Below are 13,594 nucleotides of genomic sequence, written 5' to 3'. Positions count from 1 at the left end.
GTTCAAACAATGTTATGTTAATTATATACCTTGCAGTTCCTTGAACTGCATTTGTTCACTTGAAACTAAACATGCAAGTTCAGTCAAGAATACTGTACATGTCGAGAAGTTTAAACTTTCCTTCCTAGCCATTTCTCTCTTCTGTGCTGTGATCTATACCAGGCACCCACAGGTTTACTTTCAATTAAATTTTAAAAAGGGGGGCAGTACAATTTGAAATTTGAGTAATGTGTAATTTCATTCCTAGCTACAATTGTGTGGCATCAGAAGAACAATCTCTGCACTCATGAGAGCTCTGGTCCATTTGTGCAGAGGGAGAAAATTAGAAGTGCTTCCACGACTGCTCTGGTGCTCTAATGTTTCATTTGTTGCATAAACCTAGGTAAGGAGGAAGTACCTAATAAATGTATTTATAATTTAAATAATAGGATGCTTGAACACTCCTCTTGAAAAAGTGAGAAGTGTTAGGAGCAGTTGACTTGTACATTGATTCTCAAATTCTAGAAGCCCTTATACGATGCTAGCTCTGGATGTAACCATAGATTACCCTTGTGGAAAAGCAAATGTGGGAAAGGCTACTGCTAGTGGAGATATAATTTGTATGTAAGGGCATTCTCAGGTTCTGAGGAAGAAAGAAAATTTTTCAAAACATGGAAGATGGGGATCAAAGGGACATTTCAGCCTTATTTCTAAGTGAGGCACCAGTACATCTGTTAGCGAGTCTATGAGAAAGAAGGTCCAACAACTCTCATTTTAATGCATTCACCACTAAATAAGAGTTGGAGTAGACTTGCCTAGTTTCCAAGATTTGTACCCTAACCCTTTTTCCTGGCATTAAACTTGATTAATAAGGCTCTGTATGAATTTGGATCTTTGGTTGTATGCTGCTGTTAGGGGCTTCACATAGTACTTAAGCAGCACGTCATTGAAAAAAATTAACCCCCTTCCCTTGCCCTGAACACTGCTTAAACTCTATCCAGCCAAGAGAAAAAAAACAGTCTCCTTCTTACATACAACTATCTTCATGATGTGATCCAGGGATGAATCTCAGTTCTTTATGTTTTTTTTACAATTACACAAATCGACACATTAAGTATAGTTGTTCTTTTTTAAGGTGTGTGTGTCCTCTTTCTCGCATATTATACTGGTTTTAAATAAACATTGGAACTGCATGTTCTACTCCAAGCTTTCACTTACCTGTCAGCAAATATTTATTCAACATTTATCTAAACGAAGTATGTCATAATTTATAGCAAGAAGCACATAATGTTCTTTTAAAACACAAGAATCCAAAAGCCACTCAATTTTGGATAATCTTAAATGACTTTTGGTTACCTGGCTTCTTTCAGGTAAACTTGAAAAAACTGTAAAGTTTCCTTCAAACTGAGCTCATTTCCTGGTTGTTTAATGGACTACATTTATGTAGTTTTCTTGGCAATGAGAAAGTTACAGTGGTACCTTGGTTCATGAACGCTTCTGTTCACGGACAATTTGGTTCACGAACAGCTCTGTTTGCAAAATTTTGCCTCCGTTCGCGAACGCTGGATTGGGTGACGAACAGGATCCGCGGCCATTTTCCCTCCCGTGACACGTGATCGCGGCTTCCTGTAGGGAGGGGGATTCTCCCTCCAAGCAATATCTGCCTCCCCACCCGCCTTCCTGTCCTCCACGCCAGAAGTCGCGTCGAGCAAGGTTAGTATTCTTTCTCTTCGTGCTGTACTTTGTGTCATATTTTTGCGGTTTAAAAAAAAAAACATATGGTTCAGAATGGATTAACCGTAATTACATTTAACCTTATGGGGAAATTTGATTCGGGACGCGATCAAAAATCGGTTGGCGACCAAATTCGGAGGGGTCAAAACGGATTAACCGTATTTACATTGAACCTTATGGGAAAATTTGATTCGGTTCACGACCAATTCAGTTCGCGACCAGAGTCGCAGAACGAATTACGTTCGTGAACCGAGGTACCACTGTATTTCCAGAAACCTTGTCTGGTATTTTTTCTCCTTCAAAATCTGGTATTTCCTGGTAGCTCCCATCCAAGTACTAACGTGATCAAACCCTGTTCAGCCTTTGGAGATAGCTAAGGTAGGCTAGAAGCTCTTACCTAGTTGGGCTCAAGAACTATGATTTCTTTTAAAGCATATTCGTATCAATATGAAATGGGTTTATTTTGAAACTCAGCTGAGGTACAGCAAACTTATTGGTTTATATGGCGCAGGCCACTCCCCACTCACTACCCTGTTGTAAACAGAACTGTGTTTATAATTAAAAACAACTGAAAAATACTAAATACAATTAAATTATAATCAGGATAGCTCTGGAAACAATAGATATACTTTTAACCCAGACCAATTATTTTAACTACTGTATATGTAAGAACAAATCAGTTGCCTAATCTCATCCTTTTTATACTAATTTGCATGTAAGTTAAAACTTTTGCAGGAAATGACTGAATTTGTGACACGGCTCCTTTCTCCAAAACATATTCATTAAGTAATAGTTAGACTTTATTGGTAGGCCAATTAAGAGATTTTTTAAAAAAATATAAACTCTTCTACAATAAATAAAGAGTACATGCTTTAACTTTCTAGAAGACTGGCCCTGGCAAAGAGTTACTGAACATTAATTGTTTCTCCACTTTTTATCAACCCAACATCAAACACAGAACTTAAAGGAATTTGCTATTTCAAGAGTTTACAATAATGCAGTGTGTCATAAAAAGAGTTTAGTTAGGGCGAAAAGATACAAATCCTGCTTGATATATCTCACATCAGCCACATACTGCAAGTAAATATATACATATATATTAAGGTCAACACTGATTCCTAGTTACTTTGTAGAGAAGTCCATGTGGTTTGCCACTGTCTTCTTTTGGGATGTTTTCTTGACTTCCCAGTTTAGTCTAAAGGACTGCTATTTCCTGCTTGTCTCGTATCCAGATCTGACCTTGCTTGGCTTCCAAGTTGAGACAAAGGCCAACCAGATGCTGCTGATATTTTCACTAAAACCCCCAACTGTAAGACTTCACAAAACCACGAAATATTTTTTTTTAAATAAAACTTGCCAGGATACCCATGATCCAATTAGATCTCTTATGAACTAAAATGTGATTGGCAAAAATCAAAATCAAAATGAAGATAGAGTTAACCTCGCTATCTCATAGAAGAAATGTGACAAGAGAGAACAAGGGTGACTGGAAAATCTAGTGCTTTTTTGCTCATATAGGTGCCTCGTTCTCCTCGTACAATACAAAGGCATCACCTGTCCTTGAAGGTGTCTGAGTAGGGAAGAAAGGGATTTAACAGGCAGGCTGTCTGGAAATGGCTATGGTGGGCAGCTCATTGGAAGGATTGATAATGAAGCTCAAGCTCAGATACTTTGGCCACCTAATGGGAAGAGAGGACTCTCTGGAAAAGACCCTGATGCTGGGAAAGATTGAAAGCAAAAGGACAAGGGGACGGCAGAGGATGAGATGGTTAGATAGCATCACTGAAGCAATGAGCATGAAACTGAGCAAACTCAGGGAGGCAGTGAAGGACAGGAAGGCCTGGCGCAATATGGTTCATGGGGTCACGAAGAGTCGGACACAACTTAACGACTGAAAAACAACAATAGTGGGCAAGGAGAAAGCAGCTGAAATCTATGTCCAATTGCTGCATCAAGGTATTCCAAGGTCCAAAGAGATAGAAGAACTTCATTCTGAGTGCTGGAAGAGAGAATGGCACAGAATTCCAAAACCACTGAAGATGTAGAAGACTCAGAAGGAAGGAAGCCAGCAGCACAGAAATAGGAGAAGGAAAAATTCAGCCGGCAGGTGGATGGGAGAAGTATTATTACTGCTCTTTTTTTCAGTCTAGTTCTCTCTGCATAATATGTCTTCCTATCATTCTTAGGTAATATAAGAACGAGGCAGTAAACAAATTGGTAGATAAATGAAAGCACACCAAGTTTTATTTCAAGGCTTAGAGTGGTATTACTAATCATGAGTTTGAATTCTGAAGTGCTGTTTTACTATCTAGGCAACTAAAAACTGGGGCACGGACTAAAAGATAAAGAGGTACATGAGGAAAATGATTCCATTTTCTCCATCACAACAGAGATCATACAAGTGTGAAGATTCAAAGTCTTATTTGAATTTTGTGCTATTAATTATTTTTTAGAAAAAATAGATCAACAAGACATAGAAAATTATTCCTAGCAAGAAACGAGCACACTAAGGTGTAAACTGCTTTTTTCCCTTAACATATTAGCCATATATATGCTGATTGAATCTCATATGCCGGTAATCTAGAAATAATAAAGCACCTATATGCAGCACTCCTTAAAACATTTTATTTCATAATGGTGCTATTAAGCTACACATAGACTGAGACTGGCAAATAATGATAATCAGAAGGTACCTGCATAAGTATTGATTAATTTATTCCTCCTCCTTTTACCACATTGCCTGGTAGAGGTAAAAATACAATTTCAATCAGTATTTAGTGGAATCCTAGCTTGTGTTTTCATGTGAGGCAAGGGACGTGATTAAAAAAAACCCTAGCTACAAAAAAAAAGCAGAGTTTGAAATTAAATCTGTATAGCAACTAAGTTTATTTTAAATCGCAATCCCTTGTTAATGGACAACCAAGTTGTATAAGAAAGAAAAACAGTATTTCATGTTACTTTGTGGTTCTCAGAAAAGTTTTTGATTTTATAGAACCATCAAAAAAATCAAGCTTTTTAATCAGCAGTAAAATAAAATAAAACACCCCCTAAAACTTCATTATAGTCCCCCCTCCATATAAACTTACTCTCTGAAACTCAGGAACTATTCAAGACAGCATCAGAAAACAAACAAAATAGGCAAGTGAAAAATGTCAGCCATGTCAACCTAAAGTAGTTGCTTTATAAGTCATATTTAATATTATGTTCATATCAGTAGGAGGAGATGAATACCATAAGATTCACAAGCACAGCAAATTTTCAGTTTGCTTTTGTTATTCCTCTACCATGAAAAAAAATCTGATCTCCACTGTTTTGATTATCTTGCAGCAAGTGAAAGAGGTTTTGCTTTTGCTGATACTACATGGCTAATTACTAGATCTATTGACTAGAAATAAAGATTGGGGAAGACACTGAATAACAAGAAAGAAAAATCATTAAACCTTCATGTTCGCTACATGGTATCTCTGCTGACTGTAACCAGCAATTATAACTCTTCTTCCTTGAAAATACAAAAAGATAAGATACAAAAAGAAAAAAGGTATGTGTGATACCAAGATACAGAATTGCAATAAGATGCCAAAAAATCTCCTGGTTCCCCAGTGTGGCACCTGAGATAAATAATGTGCCAGCCAATGTACTCCTTGGCACCTAGGAACATCCCTGTCCTACACAATTCTATTGTTAATTTTACATTCTTTGTTTTCTGGTACAAGAATGTTTTGTGATTGGCCACAACCAACAATGACAACTATTCTGTGAGAGTACTCAAAATATGCTTTTAGACATCCAAGTGTTCCCACTACTTTAAAAAGCTTAGGGAATCCTGGTCTGTTCCAAGCAAAACTGCAGAAATCATTTATAAAACCAAAAATTACATACAGCAGCATGATATTAATATGATTTAATACCAACAATTCCTTTAAGCACCCTTGGAAATTCCTATCAAATGGCTAGGCAGGGAGCTTATTAGACCCCCGGAATTCAATTCTGAATTTCAAGAATTGCTGCACAGGCAAAACAAAAGCTGAGACATTCAAATAAATTATAAAGAAAATGGGCTTTAGAAGCTTATATATTACACCAGGTAAGGAAACAAATCTATTAGGATGTCAATACTGTGGACATTTATCCCACACTCAGCCTACACATATGAGAAAATAACCTTTGTATCACAGACACTGTACAGCTCTCAAATGACCTCCTCCAAAGGAAATTGAATCTGTAAACTGATTACCATGTGGAAGCAGCATATGTATTAAGTTGGAAATACATATACTTATAACTCAGTGGCATTTGCAGAGCTACCACCGTTGCCTTCACATCCCATTAGATCTGAAAGTTTCAGAGAGACAGGATAATACCAAGTCAAATCCTTTGGTTTAGAATTTTTCAGCCAAAACTTTTGGTAAGCATATGCTAACAAAGGTAAAGGCAAGGTACATACTGAGTTATTGGTATACTTGAATTTAGTTTTATTTTGCTCCCTCAGAAGTATAGCACCTATCCGTGCCATATCAAGACTTAATTAAAAAAGAACACCTACTTTGATTTGAACAAGGTCAGGTTTGTAGCAAAACACAGAGAAAGGAGTTACTCTTGTCAGATGGAACAGTCCTTTAAGCATACCTGTATGTAAAGGAGTCTTGCTACTCTGTAGCCACTAGATCTGAAGGTCAGCTGGGTCCAAATGAATAAGCATTACAGTGCCAAGACAATTAGTATTACGAATCATTCTGAATAAATTCCAATTATATCAAATTGTGAATGTGCTTAGTTATAAAGCCTCATGTATTTTTAAAAATTACAATTATACCTCCTGATGTGGCAATTAAAATTGTCAGATTGAGGCATTGCTTATTATTAGAAAAGATAGAAATTAAGGAACAAAAAGAAAATGGTGTAATCAAATCCAGAGCAATCACGGATACAAAAGAAGCAGAAGCTCAGGATAAATGCTCTAAATTTCACGTTGAACATTTTTTTTCTTTTCAAGGTGGGAGGAAAGATCACAAGTATTGTAATGGACAGACATCAGAAAACTATCATAGTTCAGAAGAAGATACAGAAAGAATCAATTTGGCTGAAACTTAAAAGATTTCAAGATAACTGTATAGCCAGATTTTTAAACTCCATATGGAGGAAATTACAAAATAAAGATTTTTCAAAGGTTTCTCCTGACTAACATATATCCAGTTAGGGTGAATTTATTAACAGAATACTAAATGGCATGCAATTTGGATTCTTTAGTTTGTAGTTAGTGCTCTCATATGTATATGCTTCCAAGAAACAGAAAAAAGGCAAAGCTATAAACAGAATTCCTTTTGGATCTCAGTTAAAAGATAGTTTAACCTCAGAAGTAACCAAAGAATATAGCTTGTTGGTACGTGCTGTGTTGCCCTTCAGAATTCTGCTGAAAACAATTTCCAGTCCTCATTGTTGCAAAAATACAAGACAAAACCAACCCCCCCCCCGAAAAAAGAGGGAATCAATCACACCATTTAGCTTACATGTGGGAATAAGCTATCATCATACATTTTTATAAATCCTACCGTAATATCAGTTTTTTACATATAGTTACATTTGGAGAAATCCAGTGATGGTATATGGAGGTATAAAGAGATTGACAAAATGACAGGTAGTCCCTGAGTTAAGAACACCCAGTTTAAGGATGACCCATAATTAAGAACAGAGCCTATGGTAGCAAAATTCAAGTTAAATACACAATGATTTGAGTTAAATACACAATAGTTTGAGTTAATTACACAATAGTTCGAGTTAATTACACAATACTACTTATACAGTATTACACAATAATACTGTTTCAGCTTACATACAAATTCGACTTAAGGACAGACCTTGGGAACAAAACTCGGTCTTAAACTGGGGACTACCTGTACTCTACATTTTTGCTTATAGTTCTTACTGTCAAGTACAAAGTGAAGTGAAGTTATTATTGAAACAAACACTGACTGACAATAACAGGGTTTTCTTGTTTTAATTTATTTCTGTTTTCTAAATAAAGAGACATGGAGGCTTAAGGGCCCATCATTTATATCTAAACTTGTGCATGAAAAAGAAGCAGAAATGTAAAACAGAACAGCTCTACTGCAGGTCAAGTGGAAAAGCAGAAAACAGATTTGAGCTGCCAATATCAGATTAGGACCTTCAGCTAGATACTCCTGTTAGGGGGAAACGGGACAGCAATTTAAACGTAATCATCAAAATCTATAGTCAAACTAAACACTATAGCAATGGAAACACTGTTCTTTCTACATGCCTATTTATTTATTTATTTATTAAATTTATCTCTGCCCACCTCCCCTGATGGGGGACTCTGGGCGGTTCACATAACCCATAAAACAATAAATATATATATAATTACCTAAAACATAAAAACTGTGCAAAATGTTAGTAAAAGAAAAGAAAAAGTCCAAGAGGCTGATAGTTTTCAGAGCTGCAGCCAACAGGCCTCTAAGGGGCTAGCTATCCCCACGCTTGATATCTTCCCTCCCCACCCCAGGCCAAGTGGCAGACCCAGGTCTTCAAATCCCTCTGGAAGGCCAGGAGTGAGGGGGCCAATCTCATCCCCAGGGGCAAGATATTCCAAAGGGTGGGGGCTACAGCAGAGAAGTCCCACCTTCTGGACCCCGCTAATCAGAGCTCTTTTACTAAGGGGGTCTGAAGCATGCCCTGTGTGATCGGGTGGGACGGGTTGAAGTCATGTTGAGCCTTTGCACCCGAAGTTGTGCAAAGGCCCTCTGAGTTGTGTAAAGGTCGCTGAGGGTTCCGCCCATGCCAGGGTCCAACAGAACTTCCCACCCTTGTCTGGGGATTGCTGGAGCCCACCGCGCCACACAGGAACTGCACCAGAGCTCACCCAAGCCTGCTGCTCGCCCAGGGCTTCTGCTCTCTGCCACGCTCTGCCACTCTGTCCCAGGGGTTGCACCCTAGTCAACCCACCAGAGGAGGATAACCCCCCCCAAGGTCTCCTCCACACCCAATCCACCCTAGAAGATGGCAAAATCCAGGGGGGAGAGGGGTCAAACCCACGAATCTCCCCCCAGTGCAGCAGCAGCAATCGACGTTTGCTGATGGCCGCCATATTTTCTTATGTAAAAAGAAGCCCTGATAAATTACTTTGACATAAGTAATAGAATATGTGGTCATACACAATTAAGGGAACAGATGGGAGAAGAAAAATACAGTGTTGAACCCCAATGCTTGCTGAATCTAGTCTGGTGCTGGTCAACTGTTGCTGTAGCCACTTTTTTCCCATTCTTGGCTCATTTCTAGTATTAGAGTCAAGAGGTTAAAAATGACTACAGGACAGAAATGAAGGTGCAGGAAGAAAAGATTTATCCCTCTTTTCCTTTGCTTCAGATGTCATGGTTAACTGTGCCTGGATTTCTAGCGATATATACATCCACATAAAAATAAAAATGCTACTTTACATACTTTACATACAATGTTTTCAGAAACCTCAGTCTGTAGAAACTTGCCTGTTGCCAACTATGGGGTCTCTTGCATTACTTGCATAATCCATGCCATAAAAATTCAGCCCCAGAAGAATTTTTTTTCTCCATTTGGATTCTGGGTCCAGCACCCCAACACAAGCTTGAATCCAAGGCAGTGGGGCGTTAGGGCCAGCCCTGCAGAAACGGGGGAAAAAACCCTGATGTTCAATTATATGATTTCCAAAAGAAGCAGAACCATTTCTAACAAGACTCTGTTCTAAAACAGATATTTTCCAGAGCAAAACAACACTGTTTACAAGTAGAAAAATACAGGCTTTTCTAAAACTTGTACCAAAGCACAGCTGGCAGCTGGCCGGCCAGCCAACCTGCCCACCCGCCCGCCCACCCATCCCTCCCTCCAGAATGTTTAATTTATTTTTGTCCTAGTTTCCACCATTTCTGCTTTTTTGTTGTTGTTGTTAGTTTACTTTATTTTACAATATTATATGCCATTTGGGGCATTTTCCCAAGAAAGGGAGGATATACATTTTAATATAAGGAAAACCGCTCTGTAAAAAGACAGTCGTTTTATGAAAACAATCTTAAAAATACTATTTACAAGCTTCTCTCCCTCTACAATTCTATAATGTTAGATTCACGTATATGTAAATGTAACTATAACATTCTTCATCTGTAAAGCTTTTTTGAAATATTCATCTGTGCACTGGATTTTTCCAGTGTAGATCCTTCAGGTATTTTAGATAAAATACTTTTTGAAATGACTGTTGCTGCATGTTTTACAATCTGCTTCTGCTGTTACATTTTCTTGTATCTTTTCAATATGTCCACCGTTGGCTAGAGACAGCAGAAATATTAAAAGTAATATGGAATTCTGTTTGTATTTCCCTGGATGAGCTGCAGAAATGATCTCTTTTACCCTATGTGCATACTTAGCTGTCAGTTAAGATAACAAGCTAAAAGTTTTAAAACACTGTCTGACAAAGTAGAAAGAGGATGTATCTATCAGAATTGCTTCAAAGCAGGGGTGAAAGAAAACCTAAAAGCCGGGTTGCTTTCTTATTTGGCTTTCCACAAGCAGTGTAGGGACATATATTTTAGGGATCTCCTCAACAGAGTGAAAACAATAATAAAAAGTTAGATACATACAAGCCAAAAGGAATTGCAATACATTTATTATGCATTCTCAAATGAATGGTCTTATCGCTTCAACTGATTTCAAATAATTTTATAAACAGGGCAATTAATTTTAATTGTCAGTGATGAATTCAGTTCATATTGATTAAGCTTTTTTGTCCTGTCTCTGCCCTTTTTTTGGAGGGGAGAGTTAAAAAAAAAGTGAATATACACATAAATATATACTTATGAGCATGGTATGGTATACATATGATACGCTAATATAAAGGGCTGACTCTAAAAGCCTTAAAAATTCTGATGTGCAAACATTTAGGAAGATGTCATTAGATTTTCAGACTATACTCAATTCTCTTATTACTGTTAAAAAACAGGATGAATGTGACCACCAGCTGTATCTCTGCAGGTCAGTTCTTGGTGCTGTTGTATCCTGTGCATTTTGCCTTACCCCAGATGTACTGAATAATCGTATGTCATGAGGCTGAAACTGTCCACCACTGGGGCCAGCTGATCAAATTCTTTCTTGGTAAACATTCCCAGGTGGTTGGTTCTTTCAAAGAAAAGAGAGAGGGGAAAAAATTGGAGTGGTTATTCATTCATAGATTAATACTTTCAAAAATCAGATACAAGGTTCTGTCCTAAAGAGCTTAAGTCGGGTAAGTAAAAAGAGAAAGAAGAATGGAATAAAGACAGGAGTAGTCAAGGGAATAACATGCAGTTACTTAGTTGCATTGGCTTATGTGTAGGAAATGGTGCTAAAGGTGGATTTTCAGAAAGGATTTGAAGTGTTTGTTAAGGCCATTATGGTAGCTCAGAGCCAAGAAACCGACTATATCAACAGCTTTGGAGTAGGCAGGTTTATTGCAATGAGCAAAGGGTTAGGCTGCAGAATCTTGGATTCTGTGTATTTCGGCCCTCATTCATCAGTGACAATGTTAAGGTGGGACCTCCTTATTGTTTTTGATCTTTTTGCTTACATCAAGAGGATGGCTATTTAATACTACAAAAATCTCCACCTGTTCTTGCACCACAATATTTTGGAAAGGTCTACTTTCAATCCCAGGGTCAGATAATTCCATTACATGGTTTTTCCCCATTAATTCTTCATATGAGCTTTAGAAGAATAAGCCTTTTCCTGAGATTTTGACCCTAGAAAACACTTGACCTGTAATTCCTCAAATATCTGGCTTCCAGCTACTTTGGTTAAGAAGGGCATATGAATTCTACTCAGGGGCGGGGCAGAAAAAATAGACTTCTGAATCAGTATTATATATTGCTATTGTTATGTGAACTTTTCAAGGTTTCTTCGAAATAATATAGCTATGCAAACTTCTGGCAAGATGGCGATGAGGAATGCTGTGTTTTTGTGAGACAGATAAAATTGCCTTGCTTACTTTTTTCCCCCCTAGATTTTAAGTACAGTTCAGCCTGCAGCTTTGCTTTGCTTATTCTTTAGAAACATCATTCGTCTTGTTGTTCCTACTGATTTGCATTTTCTTTTCCATCACAGCCACTTCAATGAGGCAACTGGGAGTTACAGCGTAAGGCTGTTTTAATGGTCCTAGACAAACTTGCAAAAAGCCAATTTGCAGTGAAGCCTTCAAAAGCAGTATCATTATGCAATCCCCACAAATGATTAATTAGGAGGGGAAGAAGTAGCAACAGACTAGCAAAGAAGTATATGTTCCCTCTAATTCGACCCTTAAAGATAAGTAAGGATTGTCTCATTCCAACTTGGACTGCTTCTGAATGAAATATCTTCCTCTACGTATAGGCCTCGTTGTTTCTGTTTGTTGCCTTTGCATTTCCAGCTTCTCATGTCTCTCCCTGAAGATCCTACAGAGTGGTCCTTACCAGAGGAGGTTGTGGTAGATTGGTGACAGTCCTTGAAGAAAGGGATGCTCCTTGCAAGGAAAATATTTGCAGGATAAATCAACTAAATATTACAGTCTTCTTCTCCCTGCATGGCACTTCTCGAGTATCTGTTATTGAGGATAAGACTGCCTTAGAGTCCAGTCAATAAGACTATTTTGCCTTATTTACTCCAACACATAATGAAACAGCAAACAATCTGGCTGATGAGATTACACGAGCTGAAAAGGTAGTTATACTGGCAGCCACTGTAAATTTTTCCCCAGCTGCAAGACGAAGTACCAAGTGGGGAAGATGATGAATCATATAAACAAAAAGAACAAGTCTTCAGAATCTGTTACTGGTCCTCATCCTGATGAACTACACACACACACACACACACACACACACACACACAATTTTGCCTGTTCCTGACCCCTCATATATTAGGGAGGCAACAGGCAAACATCAAAAAACCTATTTCAGTATGGAATCTAGAAATCCCAATGATAAAGTTCTTTTGGGCAGAATGTAGAGACTTGCTAACAACTATAACCAAAATGTCTACAAAAATGCTGACATCATTGGCAAAGTGGAGCAAGGATGGCAGCTGAAGGCAATAATCCTAATCTTACTGTGAACTCCAAGAGCCAGTTTGGTGAAGTGGTTAAGGCACCAGGCTAGGAACCGGGAGACTGTGAGTGCTAGTCCCGCCTTAGGGACGAAGCCAGCTGGGTGACCTTGGGCTAGTCAGCCCTAGGAAGCGGGCAAGGGCAAACCACTTCTGAAATCTTGCCAAGAAAACTGCAGGGACTTGTCCAGGCAGTTGCCAGGAGTCAACACTCAGAGGCACCAAACAAATAAACTACCAATTCCACCATTAAGTACAGAGCACCTGAATAGTGAGGGAGCTGACCAATCAAAAAAGACAAGGCAAAGGAAAACCCACAAAGAAACTAATAGAAAAATCCCAATATTAAAAAGAGCAAAAAATATTAAGAATTCTGAATATTGCAAGCTAGAGGGAAAGAGAAACCTAACAACAAAGAGAAAACTAACAAATATTCTTGACAGAGACAGTGAGCCTGAAAAAGATAAGCACAATTCTCAGAATAAGGATGCCAGAAGGCCAACCATCAGTCATAAAGGTCAAGGCCTGATCCAGGACTCCAAGACTGATTTAAGAGGCAGAGACATGGAATCTGTTGTGCATTTGATTAGTCACACCAGTTCGTGAAAGCAGTCTTTAAACAGCAAGGGAAAAAACCCCCTAAAAGATTCATTACAGAGCTCTGACTTGTCTCTTGTGAATTACACTGCTTTCTACCCTTTCAGCACCCACAATTAATCACAAATAAGCTAGTGTTCTTTAATTACCCAAAACCAAACTACTATCTAATTCAATTTGACTCCAAGGCCCATTT

General features: G+C 38.2%; 1 protein-coding gene across 6 annotated transcripts in view; it reads right to left on the bottom strand.

Annotated features, from left to right (window-relative positions):
• Positions 1–13,594, bottom strand: part of CHID1 (chitinase domain containing 1) — a 96,025-nt gene that overhangs the window by 40,019 nt on the left and 42,412 nt on the right. For 5 of the 6 annotated variants that reach the window (XM_007429567.3, XM_025167523.2, XM_025167524.2 and 2 more), the window contains exons 9-10: positions 10,768–10,869; positions 9,213–9,362 (exon numbers count right to left, since the gene is read on the bottom strand). In XM_007429567.3, the coding sequence (XP_007429629.1) occupies positions 9,213–9,362; positions 10,768–10,869 (252 nt within the window). Of the gene's footprint in view, positions 1–7,726; positions 7,893–9,212; positions 9,363–10,767; positions 10,870–13,594 lie in introns of those variants that run through there. The other variant, XM_025167526.2, reaches the window with a different exon arrangement.

This window comes from Python bivittatus, unplaced genomic scaffold (genome assembly GCF_059951505.1).
Source record: "Python bivittatus isolate LINGU-HERP-01145 unplaced genomic scaffold, Pbiv_v1 ctg000480_np1212, whole genome shotgun sequence".
Taxonomy (NCBI): Eukaryota; Metazoa; Chordata; class Lepidosauria; order Squamata; family Pythonidae; genus Python; species Python bivittatus.
Note: the sequence above shows the minus strand (reverse complement) of the source record. Positions and strands in the feature narration are given on the sequence as shown.